The sequence below is a fragment of the Cervus elaphus genome, chromosome 15 (assembly GCF_910594005.1).
Source record: "Cervus elaphus chromosome 15, mCerEla1.1, whole genome shotgun sequence".
NCBI lineage: Eukaryota > Metazoa > Chordata > Mammalia > Artiodactyla > Cervidae > Cervus > Cervus elaphus.
This window is the reverse complement of record NC_057829.1, coordinates 59,744,950-59,763,592: the sequence shown is the minus strand read 5'-3', so window position 1 is coordinate 59,763,592 and position 18,643 is coordinate 59,744,950. Positions and strand designations below refer to the sequence as shown.

The following is an 18,643-nucleotide window of genomic DNA, read 5'->3' as shown; positions in this document are numbered from 1 at the left end:
GTGAGATGGATGTTAATTAGGCTTATTGTGGTAATCATTTTGCAATACATGCATATATTGAATCTTTATGTTGTACATCTAAAGCTAATATGTTATATGTTTATTATATTAATTCCTCAAACTTGAAATAAAAATCTACATTGTCTACAAGAAAGTCACTTAAGACCTAAATATACAAATATGTTGAATGTGAAAGAAGAAAAAAGATATTGCAAGATTGAGTAGCCAAATACAGTCTTAAGAAGGCCTGTCCTCAAGAGAAGCTGGTTAACCAGAGCCTCACCTGCTGGGGTTTTATCAGACACTAACTGACCTGAGAGTAGAGAAATATTCCATTCAGCTAGCTCTAGCTGTGGGAGAAGTGATTCCCAGCTCTGGCCCACTCTCGCTTTCCTGCCCAATCTAAGGAGGGAGAAAAACACTGAGGAACACACATGAAATTAACAGTCCAGAGGCATAGGCTCACTAAAATTTTGCAATCCCTATAAAAACCACTACTGCCTTCTTGGTATAAATTGACAAGTTTATTCTAATATACACGTGGAAATTTAAGAGATCACTAAAGCCAAAAGAATCTTTAGAAAGAACAACAAAGTTAAAGGACGTTTCAATTTCAAAACTAACTACAAAGCTAGTAATTAAGACCGCCAGATGATGTGATACTGACATAAGGACTGACAGAGATTATCGAAATAGAATTGAGATTACACAAATAAACCCCCACATTTTGAGTCAACTAATTTCTAACAAGGATGTCAAGATGACTCGTGGGAAAAACAGTCTTTTCCACAAATCATGCTCATAGACACCAATTTCCAACTCCATATCTATATCAATCCATTTTACTTTACACTCAATTAAGGTTTCGCTCTTCCATCCACCTACTCTTTCCAATCACACTTCTCTGCACTGCTGAATACAGCATACACCCATCTGAAATTCCCTCCCCTGTCTTTCAATGCAAGTATATTATTATATTTCCAACCACTGGACATACAGGAAGGCCAGCTGCCTTAAGCCTTTCTTTTCCATTCCCTCACACAGTGTGTGCAATTACCATGATCATCTTCACATTACAACATGATATTTTGTATTTTCTCAAACTAATTGGACACAACTTAGTGAATAAACAACAACTTGTTTGTAATTGTTTACATTTCACCTGAGGTGTCATTCTGTCTCTCTTTGGGTAGATTCTTAGTCCACAAAGAGCAGGATCAATTTTTCTACTTATCATGCACACAATAGGTATTTAAAATGCTTGACAGCATTGCTTCCCTGACCATTAAAATAACTCTGGTAAATACAGAACTAGTCAATGAATCACAGAATGCACAACAATCAGATAACTGAACTGTCATTAACATTTTACCTGCTCCATTCTGATCAGGAAACAATCAATATAGTCCCGAGGGTTGTTAATATCCAGGGATGCTTTGTGTTCCATTGCTTTCTCCAACACATAACTTTTTAAATCAGCAGCATTTTTAAGTGCTTTGTTATGACTTCCTGGTAAATAATCAATGAATGCAGGGAAATTACTGCAAACCTAGGAGAGAAACAACTGTTTATTAAATAAAGATCACTTTAATAATACTTCTATACCATATGCCAAACCCTGGTCAGAAATGGTATTATAAGTATTAATATAATATGGTCTCTGTATTGAGGGAAATTTTTACCTTACAGGTACATAATTTGCTATACTGATAGATGTCTATGAGGGAGAACATTCTGACCAGGGATCAAAGATGATAATCATTTCCTATAATCGTATATTATATGTATAGTATAAAAGAACTGTTATAAAAATTATCTCATTTTCTTATCAACTCTTCCCTTCTATGGGATGGCATGAAATACTATGACTCACATTTTGCAGATGACAAACAGCAGAGGTTAAGAGAGTTTGGACAACCTGATATCCAGTCCAGAGCTGGTCCCTGATGTTTCTACTGCTGTCTCATAGACTCAAACATAAGATCATGTTTCAGGACTGAAAGAATACTAAAAACCATGAGACTTAACTCAATGTGATAAAGTCACTGGCCCCCAGAGCAATTAAGTGACCTCTGCAAGGTCACATCATTTTCTTTTAGGTAGAGGGCAGAACATGTCAGCTCAGCAAAGGTACACCTATGATGCGGGTTTGTGGTTCCTACACCAAAAAACCCCAATTACCTTTATCATCCCCAAAGCAATTACATTGTCAGTTAAGATGCCAATTGTAGAACCAAACATTCCTGTCCTAGTCAGTGTCCCCTGGCAGTACTCTCCCCCTTGAGACATTCTTTTCCTTTCCAAACACAGATATTTCTGCCAACTTAATGTGCCAAACAAGTCCTAAATGGTGACTGGGTGACAAGACTTGTGGGCAATGGAAGGCTTTCCAGGACACGGAAGTCCTTCTACTGCTGTAGGCATACTTTCAGGAAGCTACCAAAATAGTTTATGGAAGGTGGTTTTGGAAATTGGTGGGAAAACCACTGAACAGTGTCAATAGGATTGAATTACAGTTCTGTATTCTGGGCATGAATTTTCCTGTCTATTGTTAAAGGGCTCCACCATCGTCCCCAGATGAGCACTCTGTGATACTAAGCTCTGAGCAGGACTGTGCTGTTCACACATTCGCCTCGCAGCTTGGTGTATCTGGACCTCATGGAAAAAAAAGCAGAAATGATTCCCGGAGAAGAAGGACCTTGACCTCACCTGAACCCATGGAGAGCTCAGAATCCTGAGGATTTCATTCAATCTTTCCATTAGATCTAGAAAAATCGGATCTTTATAATCAAAACGGTTCTGGAAAATAATGGAGCAGATCACATTGCAGGGAGCACAGCCCAGGATGAAAGTGGGGTCACAGGGCAACCCTAAAGAATAACAAACAATTTAAACATGTCATTAAAACATACATAAGACATTTGTATTTAAGATAACAGGTAAAGGTAATTTTAGAAACTCTAAAGCAATATTTTGGGCTTCCTTGTGGCTCAGCTGGTAAAGAATCTGCCTGCAGTGTGGGAGACCTGGGATCGATCCCTGGGTTGGGAAGATCCCTTGGAGAAGGAAAAGGCTACCCACTCCAGTATTCTGGCCTGGAGAATTCCATGGATAGTTCATGGGGTTGCAAAGAGCTGGACATGACTGAGTGACTTTCATTTTCACAAGGCAATATTTTACCTGCTATTTCCCTTAACAGCAAAGTATTCCACATGCATAAAGTCAACACATCACTTTTACCTTAACCTGAGTAGATCATTTCTCCCTAGCCTTGTAAATAATGGATTTTGACAAAAAATTCAATTTAAATCCACTGCCTTAACTTGTACTCTTTTCACCCAAGGGGACTGTTAAGTTGAAGGAAAAAAAAATAAAACAGTTTAAAAGACTATTTTTATATCATTTTATAACCTAAACTTATCAGTGCTGAATATTATCTGTTTGCAAAGCCTGTAGAAAATAAAGCACTGATAAAGAAAAAAAGAGAATAGTGAGAACCTCAAAATGCTTTATATAATTAATAGTTGAAAGAATCATCTCTAAAATCAACACGGAATGAACAGTGTTGGCCACCACAACATTGTAAAGCAAAACTCCTCCAACAAAAAACAAATAAAAGAAATGAAAGCAAGAAAAATAACTTTTTATAAAATGGCTTTCTTGTCTAAAACATGAATTGTTCAGTCACTAATTCATGTCTGTCTCTTTGTGACCTCACAAACTGCAGCACGCCAGACTTCTGTCCATCACTATCTCCCTAACTTTGCTCGAGCTCATGTCCATTGAGTCAGTGATATCATTCAATCGTCTTATCCTCTGTCACCCCTTGCCCTCAATTTTTCCCAGCATCAGGATCTTTTCCAACGAGTCAACTCTTCGCACATGGTTGGCCAAAGTATTGGAGCTTCAGCTTCAGCATCAGTCCTTCCAAAGCATATTCAGTGTTGATGATACTACTTTAATGACAGAAAGTGAAGAAGAACTAAAGAGATTCTTGGTGAAGGTGAAAGAGGAGAGTGAAAAAAGCTGGCTTAAAACTGAACATTCAAAAAACTAAGATCATGGCATCTGATCCTATCTCTTCATGGCAAATAGACTGGCACAAAGTGGACACAGTGTCAGATTTCATGCTCTTTGGCTCCAAAATCAGTGACTGCAGCTGCAAAATTAAAAGATGCTAGCTCCGTGGCAGAATAGCTATGTCAAAGCCAGATAGTGTTCTAAAAAGCAGAGACATCACTTTGCCCACAAAGGTCCATATAGTCAAAGTTATGGTTTTTAAAGTAGTCAGGTATAAATGTGAGAGTTGGACAAAAAAAGAAGGCTGAGAGTGGAAGAACTGATGCTTTCAAACTGTGGTGCTGCAGAAGACTCTTGAGAGTCCCTTGGACAGCAAGGAGATGAAACCAGTCAATCCATACCAGGTGATCTGGTATTCCCATCTCCTTAGGAATATTCCACAGTTTGTTGTGATCCACGCAGTCAATGGAGAAAAGGAAAGGTTTACCCACCTGAATACAGAGTTCCAAAGAATAGCAAGGAGAAATAAGAAAGCCTTCCTAAGTGATCAATGCTAAGAAATAGAGGAAAACAATAGAATGGGAAAGACTAGCGATCTCTTCAAGAAAATCAGAGATGCCAAGGGAACATTTCATGCAAAGATGCTCACAATAAAGGACAGAAATGGCACGGACCCAACAGAGCCAGAAGATATTAAGAAGAGGTGGCAAGAATACACAGAAGAACTATACAAAAAAGATCTTAATGACCCAGATAACCATGATGGTGTGATCACTCACCTCGAGCCAGACATCCTGGAGTGTGAAGTCAAGTGGGCCTTAGGAAACATCATGTGAAAAAGATACTGGAGGTGATGTAATTCCAGCTGAGCTATTTTAAATTCTAAAAAAAACGATGCTGTGAAAGTGCTGCACTCAATATACCAGCAAATTTGGAAAACTCAGCAGTGGCCACAGGACTGGAAAAGTCAGTTTTCATTCCAATCCCAAAGAAAGGCAATGCCAAAGAATGTTCAAACTACTGCACAATTTCACTCATTTCACATGCTAGCAAAATAATACTCAAAATTCTCTAAGTGAGGCTTCAACAGTATGTGAACCAAGAACTTCCAGATGTTCAAGCTGGATTTAGAAAAGGCAAAGGAACAAGAGGTCAATTTGTCAACATCTGTTGGATCTTAGAAAAAGCAAGAGAATTCCAGAAAAACATTTACTTCTACTTCATTGACTACACTAAAAGCCTTTGACTGTGTGGATCACAACGAACTGGAAAATTCTTAAAGAGATAGGAATACCAGACCACCTCACCTGCTTCCTAAGAAACCCGTAAGCAGGTCAAGAAGCAACAGTTAGAACTGGACATAGAACAGTGGACTTTTCAAAACTGGGAAAAAAGTATGACAAGGCTGTCTATTGTCACCCTGTTTATTTAACTTCTATGCAGAGTACATCATGGGAAATGCTGGGCTAGATGAAGCACAAGCTGGAATCAAGATTGCTAGGAGAAACATCAATAACCTCATGAACGTGACACCACCCTTATGGCAGAAAGTGGAGAAGAACTAAAGAGCCTCTTGATAAAGGTGAAAGAGCAGAGTGAAAAAGTTGGCTTAAAACTCAACATTCAAAGAACAAAGATCATAACATCTGGTTCCATTCACTTCATGGCAAATAAATGGGGAACAATGGAAACAGTGACAAACTTTACTTTTTGGATGGGTGCTCCAAAATCACTGCAGATGGTGCCTGAGGCCATGAAATTAAAAGACGCCTGCTTCTTGGAAGAAAAGCTATGACAAACCTAGATAGCATAGTAGAAAACAGAAACAGTACTTTGCAACAAAATTCCGTCTTGTCAAAGCTATGGTTTTTCCAGTAGTAATGTATGGATGTGAGAGTTGGACCATAAAGAAGGCTGAGTGCAGAAAAGTTGATATTTTTGAACTGTGGTGTTGAAGAAGACTGTGGGGGAGTTCCTTGGACTACAAGGATACCAAATCAGTCAATCTAAAGGAAATCAACCCTGAATATTCATTGGAAGGACTGATGCTGAAGCTGAAGCTCCAATGCTTTGGCCACCTGATGCCAAGAGCTGACCCACTTGAAAAGACACTGATGCTTGGAAAGATTGAAGGCAGGAGGAGAAGGGCACGAGAGAGGATGATATGGATGGATGGCATCACTGAATCAATGGATATAAATTTGAGTAAGCTCCAGGAGATGGTGAAGGACAAGTAAGCCTGGTGTCCTGCTGTCCATGGAGTTGCAAAGAGTCGGACACAACCAAAGGACTGAACAACAACAACAAGCAGTCAAAAGCTTTAGCAGAGTCAATGAAGCAGAAGCAGAAGCAGATGAATTTTTTAGAATTCCCTTGCCTTTTCTATCATCCAAAAAACCCTTTAAGCTAGGCTTCAGCAGTACATGAACCAAGAACTTCCAGATGAACAAGCTGGATGTAGAAAAGGCAGAGGAACCAGAGACCAAATTGCCAACATATGCTGGATCATAGAAAAATATGAATAAAATGTAAAATTTCAATTTCAAACATAAATCCCAAGTAAGTGAAGCAGAAAAGACAAATTGATGAAAATTTTTAAAAAACTGTCTCCCTAGGAATTAAATGTTAATCATTTCCTTTCAGATCAAAAATTAATTATTTGGACAGAGTTGTCCTGTGTGAACATCTGGTATATTATTCTGTGTAGCTAGCAACAGAACAGTATATTTCAATCAGTTTTAAATGCATCATTGAAATAAAAATTATCATATTTCCAGTAAAGAAATCACATTAGAGGTAAAGTTTTCTTTTATGGTAGGAGATCTATAAAACAAAATTGCTGCAATGAAATAATCAATGAAAATTCATTATGTGGAAAGATAAAATGTTCATATCTATAGATTAAGAATTACTTGAATAAAAAATATACTGACAGAGTGACATCAGGAAAATGGTGTCCTAGCCCATGTTCTCCCATAGAAACACTGATTTAGAAATGATAAATGCAGTAAAAATTTTAATGAGGTTTTCAGAATCCAGTTAAGTATTGCAGTACCATAGATGAGTACACAGCTAAGAACAGCCATATTAAAACTTAAAAAATTGAAATTTCATTTTTCCTGTATTAGCAACTCCCCCAACCTGGCACAACCCAATGCTGGAAGAGAATGGCCAAGGCAGTGACTACTCCATTAGGAAACAGAAGGATGAAGCATGCATCCAAATGAACTGACTTTTCAGGGGCTTCTTTAAGAAATGGTTTCTATCTTAATGAACTTGAGGTGTTCTCAGAACAAGGATTGTATGGATGTCTGGGACAACTGAGAATAAAGGAAAGTGAGGATAGTGGTTTACTATGGCCAGCATGGCTTGGCACAATCTAGAGAAAGTGAACCACTTAAGGCTTTTTCTTGAAGGAGATGGTAGAGGAGTAGAGCTTGCATCTGGGGCTCAGGCTTTTTGCAGGGCTACCCAAGAGAATGGTATCTGTCTCATCTGATTCAGGGTATTAAGGGGGAACTTGCTGCAGACAGACAACAAAGGGAACAAGAGATTACCTGGAATGAATTTGGCAAGCTTCACTAATTGTGAAATTTTACACTCAAGGCCAGAGAAGTTGCATCTTCATTTTCAAAAGTAAAAGATTTCAGAGGCCCCCAGAATCCCTAGCCAAGATACCTGGTGAGAGTTTTGCCTTATATAAATATTGGGCCACAATAATGTAAAGCAATTATCCTCCAATTAAAAATAAATTAATTAAATTTAAATAATTAAAAAAGAAGGCAAATCAGATGTGAACTACTCATTAAAAGAAAAAAAAGACTGAGAGGGTTGGCAATTATTTTTTCAAAATCATGGATTTCAACAGGAAGTCAGAAAATACAAAAAGAAGCAGGAAACATGGCTCAAAGGTAGAAAATAAATCTCTGGAAACTGATCCTAAAGAAATGGAGATATTACTTATATGAACAAAGAATTTTTAATAAAGATAAAGATGCTTCATCAGTTCAAGAGGATGATTCACGAACAAAATGAGACTGTCAACAAAGAGACAAAACACAACACAAGAAAGAATCAAACACGGACTTCCCTGGTAGTCCAATGGTTAAGAATCTGTCTTCACATGCAGGAGACATGGGTTCCATTCCCAGTTGGGAAACTAAGATCTCATATGCCTCAGAGCTACTAAGCCCGTGCTCATATTATTTAATCAGAAGATTAAAAAGGAAAAATATGAAAAAGAATGAAGAAATCCTAAGGAACTTACAGAACACCAATAATTATATCAATATGCATATTATGAGGAAGAGAGATAGAAAGGGACAGAACGCTTATTTGAAGAAATAGTGGCAAAAACTTTCCATATCAGGGGGAAAACTGACACTCAGATTCTAGAAGGCCAACACACTCTAACTAGGATGAACGAAAGAATCCACATTGAAATACATTATAATCAAATTGCCGAAAGTCAAAGATAAAGAGAGAAATGTGATAGCAGCAAGGAAGTAGTCGCTTACAACAGAAGCATCATACAACTAACTAACAGCAGGTTTCTAAGCAGAGATGTTGCAGGCCAGAAATGAGTGGGATGATACAGTGAAAAGAAAAAAAAAAATGTCAACCAAGAAAACTCTTAACATATCTAGCAAAACAATTCTCCAATAAAGGACAAATAAAAGCTGAAGGTGTTCATCACCAGTAGACATGTCTTACAAGAAATGCTAAAGTGTGTCATTAAAGTTGAAACAATAGGGCACTGAACAGCAACACATAGCACAAAAGTATAAAGCTTGCTTATATAGGTAAATATATCGACGAATCCAGAATACCACGGTAATGTAGTGGTGGTGCATAAACCACCATTACCTCTAGTATAGAAATTCAAAGATAAAATGACAAACCTTTACCTAGATTATCTTTAAAAAAAGAGAGAGGGCAGGGACTTCCCTGGCAGTCCAGTGGTTGAGACTCTGCACTTCCGATACAGGGGGCATGTGTTTGATCCCTGGTCAGGGAACAAAGATCTCGCATGCCACGCAGCCAAAACACAACAAATAAATAAATGGATGAAAAGGTGTACAAGAAAGTCTCACTCCAAATATCAAGTGCTATTTAAAAATTTTTAATTAAAAAAGAGAAAATTCAAATGAAAAACAATAAGAAGTGAAGATGAGACATTACAACTGATACCACAGAAATACAAAAAAAGTTGAAGCAACTACTATGACATCAACAAATTGTATAGCATAGAAGAAATGGATAGATAAGCTGTTGGGACTGAATCATGAAGAAACAGAAAATCTCACAAACCAAAAATGATAATGTTGTTAAATCAGTAATCAAAACCCAACAACAAAAAAAGCCTAGAACCAGATGGTTTCACTGGTGAATTGCACAAATATTTAAGGATTAGAAATATTGCCAATCCTTCTCAAACTCTTTTGAACATATGCAAATTTATCAATGCAATATACCACATTATTAAAATGAAAAGCAAAAATCAACACAATAGATGTTGGAAAAGCATTTGACAAAATTAGGAATTCTTTCTTGATAAAAACACTTATATATTACTCAACATAATAAAGTGATATATGACAAACCTACAGTTAACATCATACTCAAAGTTGACAGTCTGAAGGCTTTTCCTCTAGGATCAGGAAAAATATAAGATTGCCTCCTCTTACCACTCCTATTCAACATAGTACTGGGGGTCCAGGCCACAGTTATCTCTCAGTAAAAAAAAATAAAATGTGTCCAAAGGAAAAGGAAAAAGTAAAAACTGTCTGCTTGCACATCTTATGATCTTATATATGGAAAGCCCTAAAGACCCTACTAAAAACTTAGAACTAATCAGTTAATTCAATAAAATTGTAGGATATGAAGTCAACATAAAAAATGAGACATTACAACTGAAAGTGATCTATGAAAACACCACAGCTAACATTGTACTCAAAGGTGACACATCGAAAGCTTTTCCACTAGGATCAAGAACAATAAGAATGCCCACTCTTACCACTCCTATTCAATATAGTACTGGAATCCTAGCCCCAGCAGTCTCTCAGTGGCAACCCACTCCAGTATTTTTGCTTGGAAAATAACATGGACAGAAAAGACTGACGGGCTACAGACCTTAGGGTTGTAGAGTTAGACATGACTGAGCATGCATACACATGCAAAGGAAAAGGAAGAAGTAAAAAAGTCTGTTTGCACATGCAATGACCTTATATATGGAAAACCCTGAAGACCCTACTAAAAACTGTTAGAACTAATCAGTGAATTCAGTAAAGTTGCAGGATATGAAGTCAACATAAAAAATGATTTGCATTTCTGTACATTAAAAACAAACTGTCTGAAAAAGAAGTAAAGAAAACAATCCCATTTTTCTCACAATAAAATGATTAAATGCAAAAAAAAAATAAAATGATTAAATGCTTAGGAATAAATTTAACCAATGAAATAAAAGTATTGTATACTGATCTCTCAAAGACACTGATGAAAATAATTAAATAAGGCATGAATAAGTGAAAAGCTATTTAGTGTCCATGAATCAGAAGTATTAATATTATTATTTTGTCCATAATATCCAAAGCAGTCTGTAGAGTCATTGTAATTCTATCAAATTCTATCAAATTCTAATGGCATTTCTTACAGAAATACAAAAAATAATTCTAAAAATCCACATGTAATTACAAAAAGACCCCAAATACCCAAAGAAATTCCAAGAAGAATGAAAAATGCTGAACAAATTAAAATTTCTGATTTCAAATCATATTACAAAGCTAAGATATCAAAAGAATATTGTACTGGCATAAAAACAAACACATAAACCAATGCAACAGAATTCAGAGCCCAGCAACAAACCCATACATATATTATCAACTAATATTTGACAAGGGAGCCAAGAATACTAAATGGAGAAGGATGGTCTCTTCAATAAATAGTGTTAGGAAAACTACAAATTCACATGCAAAAGAATGAAAGAGGACCCCTATCTTTACCACTCACAAAAGTTAACTTTAAGTGGATTAAAGACTTCAATGGAAGACCTGAAAGCCTAAAACTACTAGAATAAAACTTAGAGAAAACACTCCTTGAGAATGGTTTTGGCAATGTGATTTTTTTTTAATGCGACACCAAAAGCACAAGCAATAAAATCAAAAGTAAACTAATGGGACTACATCAAAGTAAAAAGCTTTTCTGTACAGCAAAATAAGTATGAAAGGAAATCTACAAAATGTGAGAAAATATTTGCAAACCATATTTCTTATAAGGGGTTAATATCCAAAATATGTAGAGAACTCATAGAACGCAATAAAAAGAAAAGCAACCTGGTTAAAAGTGGGCAGAGGAACTGAGCAGACATTTCTCCCAAAAGACATGCAAATGGCCAACAAGTGCATAAAAGGTTCTCAACACTACCATTTGTCAGGAAAATGGAGATCAAAACCACAAAACATACGTTAGAATGGTTGCCATCAAAAGTCAAGAAATAACAAGGGTTGACTGGGATGTAGAGAAAAGGGAACATTTAAACACTATTGGTGCGAATGTAAACTTCTACAGTCACTATGTAAAACAGTGTGGAAGTTCCTCTATATGTTAAAAATAGAACTATCATATGATCTAGCATTGCTACTTCTGGATGAAATGAAAACAGAATATCATAGAGGTTTCTGTACTTCATGTTTATTGCAGCATTTTTCACAATATCTAAGATATGGAGACAAACTAAGTCTCCATCAACTGTTGAATGGATAAAGAAAAAATAAATATACACACAGAGAGTTGACCCTTGAACAACACGTGGATGGAGCACTGACCCCCATCCCACCTGGCCACAGTTGAAAGTCCATGTATAACTTTACAGTTGACTTTCCACATCTGCAGTTACATATTCCAGGCTCCAACCAAGCATAAATCATGTGGTACTGTAGCAAGTACTTACTGGAAAATATTCATATCAGTGGACCAATGAGTTCAAACCCATGTTGTTCAAGTGTCTACTGTGTATCACTTTAAGTGCAGCACTTGAGTGATATATACATACACACACACAATGGAATACTATTCAGCCATGAGAGGAAGTAAATCCTTGTATTTGCTACCACTGAATGGATAGTGAGGATATTATACTGAGTGAAATAAGACAGACAAGACAAATACAATATGAAATCACTTATATGTGGAATCTAAAAAAAAAACAAAACAAAAACTAACACATAGAAACAGAGTAGAAGGATGGTTTCTAGGGGGCAGGAGGTTAGGGAAATAAGGAGATGTCACTCAAAGAGTACAGATTTCCAGTTAGAAAATAAATCAATTCTGGGGAACCTAAGCACAACAATATTAATAGAATTAACATAGCCATATTACATACCTAAAAATTGCTGAGAAATTAGTTTTTATGTGTTCTCTAAAGAAAGGTAATTATGGGACTTGATGGAGGTGCTAGACAATGCTATGGTAGTAATCTATTGCAATATATGAGTATATAAAATCAACATATTGTATACTTTAAACTCACACAGTATCAATTTTATCTCAATGAAGCTGGGGGGAAATATTGAGTGTAGACCACATCCATTCAGGAAGTTGGTTTTTTAAAAACCTGGATATGTAGGTGTAGTTACAGCTACCACGTAGGGAAAATGTATGGTTCAGTAGAAAAGTATGCACTATTTATATAGTTCACTCTTTTGTATTATGGGAGATATTTTGCAACTTTTTCAATTTTCAGCAATAGATAGTGACACAAAATAATTCTTGTCTCTAAACATACAAACTTTGTTCTGTAGAGGTTCAGTTGGCTTTCCTAGCTAGTTTTGTCTTCATTTGCACATTCATATCAACATTTTTTCACTCTAAATAAATTTGTACTTTTCCACCCTTGTCGTATAACCTGGTTGGAACACTCTGTTACTACTTGTAACTTATTTCCTCATTAATGAGTATGTAACATTTTTAACTTGTGCTCATTTAAAAAAATAAAGAAGATTGGTCAATAGGTATCTAAGGTGATGCTAACATCACTAATCATTAAGTTTTGTGCTGGTCTCAGCTTATCAATAACTAATGGTGTGGTTGGGACCAGCCCTTGTGTTCATATTTTGACTGTGGAGGCTCCTCAAAAAATAAAAATATTCAATACAATTACTATATTTCCCAGAAGTCCCATTTAGGAGTTTTTATTCAAAAGAACTGAACTGATTTGGGATCTCAGATAGATATAGCTATGGGGTGGAAAGAACCTAAATATCCCTCAATAATTAGCAAAAAAGAAAATGTGTAAATACACATACTGGAGTACTATTCCGTCATAAACATGAAAGAAATCTTGTCACGTACTACAATATGGATGACCCATGAGCATATTTTCCTAGATAGAAAAGTCAGTTATGAAATGACCAATGTTGCATGATTCCACTTAGATGAAGTAGCCAAAGAAGTCAAACTCACAGAAGTAGAAAGTAGATTGCTGGTTAGCAGGGCTTCAGGGAAAGGAAATGGAGAGTTCAGTGGGTAGAGAGTATCAGTCATGAAGGATGAAAGTTCTAGAGGCCTACTGTGTGATTATAGTTAATAATACTGTCCTGCACACCATAATATGTTAAGAGGCTAGATCTCATGTTTTATGTTATTTGCTATAAATTTTTTTTAAGTGTTGCAAAGAAATATTAGGGCATGGAACAAAAGGAAAATGTATACTTAGTGGTTCCTATGCCAAGCTCCTTTATAGTCCAGGCTTGTAAGGTTGAAATAAAGTTTATTTTACTTTATAGGTAGAGGGTGATTTTGAAACTTTGGGAAATTTCATCTATATGTGATTCACATGAAATCTGATTTTCAGTCTTTAACTCTGAAGAAAAAAATTAAAACAGTGTAATTTGTAATACAAGTTGAAAAATCAGAGTCATTATGACAAACACTTTGTGCCTGGTAGTGGGAAGTAAATAATTACCATAAATTTGTTATCAAAATCCAATAATGATGGAACAACGTTTGGTAAAATGAAAACAGAGTCAAATTCTAGTTAGAGAAGATAGGGTAAACAGGTATTGATTAGGTTGAAATCTAGTTAAATAAAACATTTCATGTTAATCACTTGGTTTGGTGTATTGTGCTAAATATGTGTAGCATATATTTTTCTCAAAGCATAAATATAGTGAGTATTGAGTAGCAAGAAATAATTGATGCTGATATCTTTAAATAGTGTTGCCTTTACAGAGAGGGCTTCCCAGGTGGAGCTAGTGGTAAAGAGCCTGCCTGCCAATGCAGGAGACTTAAGAGGGAGACACAGGTTCGATCCCTGGGTTGGGAAGATCCTCTGGAGGAGGGGGCAGCAACACACTCCAGTATTCTTGCAAGGAGAATCCTATGGGTAGAGGAGCCTAGTGGGCTACAGTCCATAAGGTCACAAAGAGTCGGACATGACTGAAGGGACTTAGCATGCACTCCTGCCTTTACAGAGGACTCACGATTGAGGAGAATTGCACTGAGATAGATATTCCTAATGGACTGAAATCATAGATGACGTAACTATTAGCCAGAACTTCAGGCCTGGGTCCTGGAAAAACTGTCAGATGTGTCTGTGAGACTGAATATAAGAATATAGTTCAATTAAGTAAACACATATGAGAGAGAGAAGACTATTAAGGATAGAGCTATTACAGAGCATAGAATTGCTCACCATTGGTTTTTCTCAACTCCTCCACCAGGCAGCGGGCTTCCTCTTGAACTCGGTCCTCAATGCTCCTCTTCCCCATCCCAAAATTTCTCAGGGTCATGAGGGAGAAGCGCCGCATCTCCTTCCATGTCTTCCCATTGCTGAAAAGGATTCCTACCAGGAGGAGAAACAGAAACAAGGAGGGAGGTCCAAGGGAAGGAGAAGTAAGCTGACACTTGGCAGCCTCCCACATGGACCAAGTTCTGCTGGAAAGCTCTTCAAGTTCCTGTTTCCATCCTGCCCACTCCCATTGCCAATGCTTAACACATACCATTTCCTCTATTAGCTCTTTCAGCCAGTGGAAGTATGCCTCTTCCAGAAAACTCCTCTCCCAGATCAATCAGGGCTTCTTTCACTGCTTCATATCCATGCAAGACCACGGTGGGCTTCATGCCAAAATACACAGTGAACACAGGGCCGTAGACTTTTGAGAGCTGTAAAGGGAGGTGCACATAATAGCAAAATAAGTCAGTATTTGAAACTGTATTGTGCCCAAGGCAGAATGTATTATCATCCTACTATTATGCTTTCATTCTGCCACATACATCCTAAATATTTCTGAATTTAATACATAAGTTTGATAGTATTTGTTACTGTTTCCATTTCCATCTGTTATTTGAGGCAATGGCCCAAGTAACTGGTACCCAGATTATAATTAATTCTCATATCAGCACCTTCAGCAGGTTTATTTGCCCAGCTTATAAATAAGGAGCACATCATGAGAAATGCCAGGCTGGATGAAGCACAAGCTGGAATCAAGATTGTCAGGAGAAATATCAATAACCTCAGATATGCAGATGACACCTCCCTTATGGCAGAAAGCGAAGAGGAACTAAAGAGACTCTTGATGAAAGTGAAAGAGGAGAGTTAAAAAGCTGGATTAAAACTCAACATTCAGAAAACTAAGATCATGGCATCCAGTTCCACCACTTCATGGCAAATAGATAGGGAAACAATGGAAACAGTGACAGATTTTATTTTCTTGGGCTCCAAAATCACTGCAGATGGTGACTGCAGCAATGAAATTAAAAGCCCCTTGCTCCTTGGAAGAAAAGCTATGACCAACCTAGACAGCATATTAAAAAGCAGAGGCATTACTCTGATGACAAAAGTCCATCTAGTCAAAGCTATGGTTTTTCCAGCAGTTATGTATGGATGTGAGACTTGGACCATAAAGAAGGTTGAGAGCTGAAGAATTGATGCTTTTGAATTGTAGTGTTGGAGAAGACTTTTCAGAGTCCCTTGGATTGCAAGGAGATCAAATGAGTCAATCCTAAATGAAATCAACCCTGAATATTCATTGGAAGGACTGATGCTGAAGCTGAAGCTCCAATGCTTTGGCCACCTGATGCAACGAGGTGACTCATTTGAAAAATCCTGATGCTGGGAGAGATTGAAGGCAGGAGGAAAAGGGGATGACAGAGGACAAGATGGCTGGATGGCATCACTGACTCGATGGACATGAGTTTGAGCAAGCTACGGCAGATGGTGATGGACAGGGAAGCCTGGCATGCTGCAGTCCACGGGGTAGCAAATAGTCAGACAAGACTGAGCAACTGAACAACAAAAATAGCAATAAATAAGGAAACAGGCTGGAGAATTCCATTTTCTTTCCAGCATGCCGTGGCTACTACATAGAAGATTTAAATTTGAAACTCTTATTCACCTTCTGATCCTTAAGGAGCAATGCATCAATCCCTGAGGCCCACCTTTAAACCATCACCTAGCTGACTGCTTCAGAACCATGTGTAGGGTTCTTCCAATGGAATTCATATTCCCTAGCCCTATGATGAATACTAGAATTCCATATTTTAAAAAATGAATTCGGATAACTCTAATGCCCAGCTTAGTTTGAGATCCACTGGTGTCACGAAGCATCATAGAGGCAGCATCAGGACATGCATATCTCATGGAGGAACAATATCTTCCATCCTGCAGTATTCACAGGGTACAGACAGCAGCTTCCTGCAGAATCCAAATGAGTGCTGCTGCCCCCAGTGGGACCCTGACTGGTGACTTCTTTCTCTCATTCACTCATGCTTGTGCTGAATGCAGAGCTATTTCCTTAATACCAAGCACAATGTACTTCTTCATAAAAGTTCTATTTTCATGGCCATCTGAACAAAACACACAGCTTATATAGTAAAAGACTTCTGCAAGGAAATCTCTAATCACAAAACACTTATCATTTACTTTCAGTCCCAAATCACAGCAAGCGGCTGTGAAACAAAGAAGGGAAGTAACACTTGCAGCTTTTGTCACTTTATTATTTTGATTCTATTACATGTGCAAAGGCAAATATTTCTCTGCTCACAAAAAACATTACTTCGTTTCTCTACTTATGACAATGACAGGCCAGAAAAGGCAACAGAAATACCAGAATTTACAGGGAGTAATTTGCTGATCTGTTTTAACAACATGCCCAGGACTCCCCTGGTGGTTCAGTGGTTGAGAATTCACCTGCTGATGAAAGTTCAATCCCTGGTGCAGAAAGATTCCTTATGCCACAGGGCAACTAAACCTGTTTTCCATAACTCCTGAGTCCATGTGCCCTAGAACCCATGCTCCACAACAAGAGAAGCCACCAGAATGAAAAGCCTGTGCACCATGACTAGAGAGTAGCTTCAATCTGCCACAACTCAAGAAAGCTTGTGTGCAGCAAGGAAGACCCAATGCACTAAAAAATAAATAAATACAAATTAAAAAGTAATAGAAAAACAACAATGTGCCCAGAGAAATATATATTATTTTTAAAACTGGACTTAATTTACTTATCCTTTTCAAGTCACTGGAGGAGCATAAAGTCTACTTACTTTGGTTAAAGATTTGCTGATGTTCTTAACATCTAACTGTAGGATGTTTCCAAGAATTGGGAGAGGAGTGGGGCCCGGCGGGAGCTTCCCTTTCCCAGAGCGCTGTTTCCAGAGTGAGAGGAGAAGCAGAGAGCAGAGACAGAGCACCAGGGCCACAGCCAGATCCATTGACGCCGTCTCTTCTCACTCAGATGGCTGTGAGCCTGAAATCTAAGTCCCTGCTGATTCAACACTGGTCTCTCTGAGGACTAAAGATATCAATCAATCACATCCACTTTATACTTTATTCTGAGTGGACTTTGGCCACTGATAAAGATAAAATTAAAGTGTCCTTTAGTCTTGTTTTCCCTCTGTCCAGTAATGACTTTCGAGATTGTCATTTACTTGTACTGGGCTGGGATCCATGTTTGATAATTAAAAAAAAAAAAAAAAAAAAATTCCCACTGTGCAGTCAGGATTGAGAACCACTGAAATAAATAATTTGATGCCAGAAAACAGCTCAAAACTCTGGATTCAAATCAATGATCAGTTGCACATTTATGACTTTGAAGACAATCAGTATATTCTATGCCATTGTTATTTATTTATTACCAAATTAAACAAGTTTATTGGCATATACTTGATTTACAAATGTTAGTTTCAAGTATACAGCAAAGTGAATAGGTTATACATATATATATATATCCACTCTTTTTATCCTTTTGAAGAAGGAATTCATAGGGTCTGAACTCCATCTCAGGCCTGTCCGTGCTGGCTGTGCTCGACTGCCTCTCCAGTGGACTCTGAACTCTCTGCTTAGTGCCTGTGAGGACGACAATGGAAGGATAAGACCCCCTCCAGACAGAGGAATCCTGAAGACCACATCCAGGCTACTCATTGCCTAAGAGGAAGCATACCGTAATCACACCTGTCTCCGGACAGGTCATAAACTTTTTTCGTATCTGTCAAGATGTAATCACAGGCTTATCGATTATTAACTGGTTGGAATGTAACTGCGGGCTTATTGACTATTGACTGTTTAAGACACGTACACATGGGACAAGTGGTGTGTTAAGACACGTACACATGGGGCAGGTGGTAGGTT

General features: G+C 37.5%; 1 protein-coding gene across 1 annotated transcript in view; it reads right to left on the bottom strand.

Moving 5' to 3' along the window:
- Positions 1 to 17,795, bottom strand: part of LOC122709243 (cytochrome P450 2C9-like) — a 31,719-nt gene extending 13,924 nt beyond the window's left edge. Inside the window, exons 1-5 of the mRNA XM_043926450.1 lie at positions 17,560 to 17,795; positions 15,018 to 15,180; positions 14,711 to 14,860; positions 2,710 to 2,870; positions 1,373 to 1,549 (exon numbers count right to left, since the gene is read on the bottom strand). Of these exons, the coding sequence (XP_043782385.1) occupies positions 1,373 to 1,549; positions 2,710 to 2,870; positions 14,711 to 14,860; positions 15,018 to 15,180; positions 17,560 to 17,727 (819 nt within the window). The 5' untranslated portion in view covers positions 17,728 to 17,795. The remainder of the gene's footprint in view (positions 1 to 1,372; positions 1,550 to 2,709; positions 2,871 to 14,710; positions 14,861 to 15,017; positions 15,181 to 17,559) is intronic.
- Between the last annotated feature and the right edge of the window lie 848 nt (positions 17,796 to 18,643).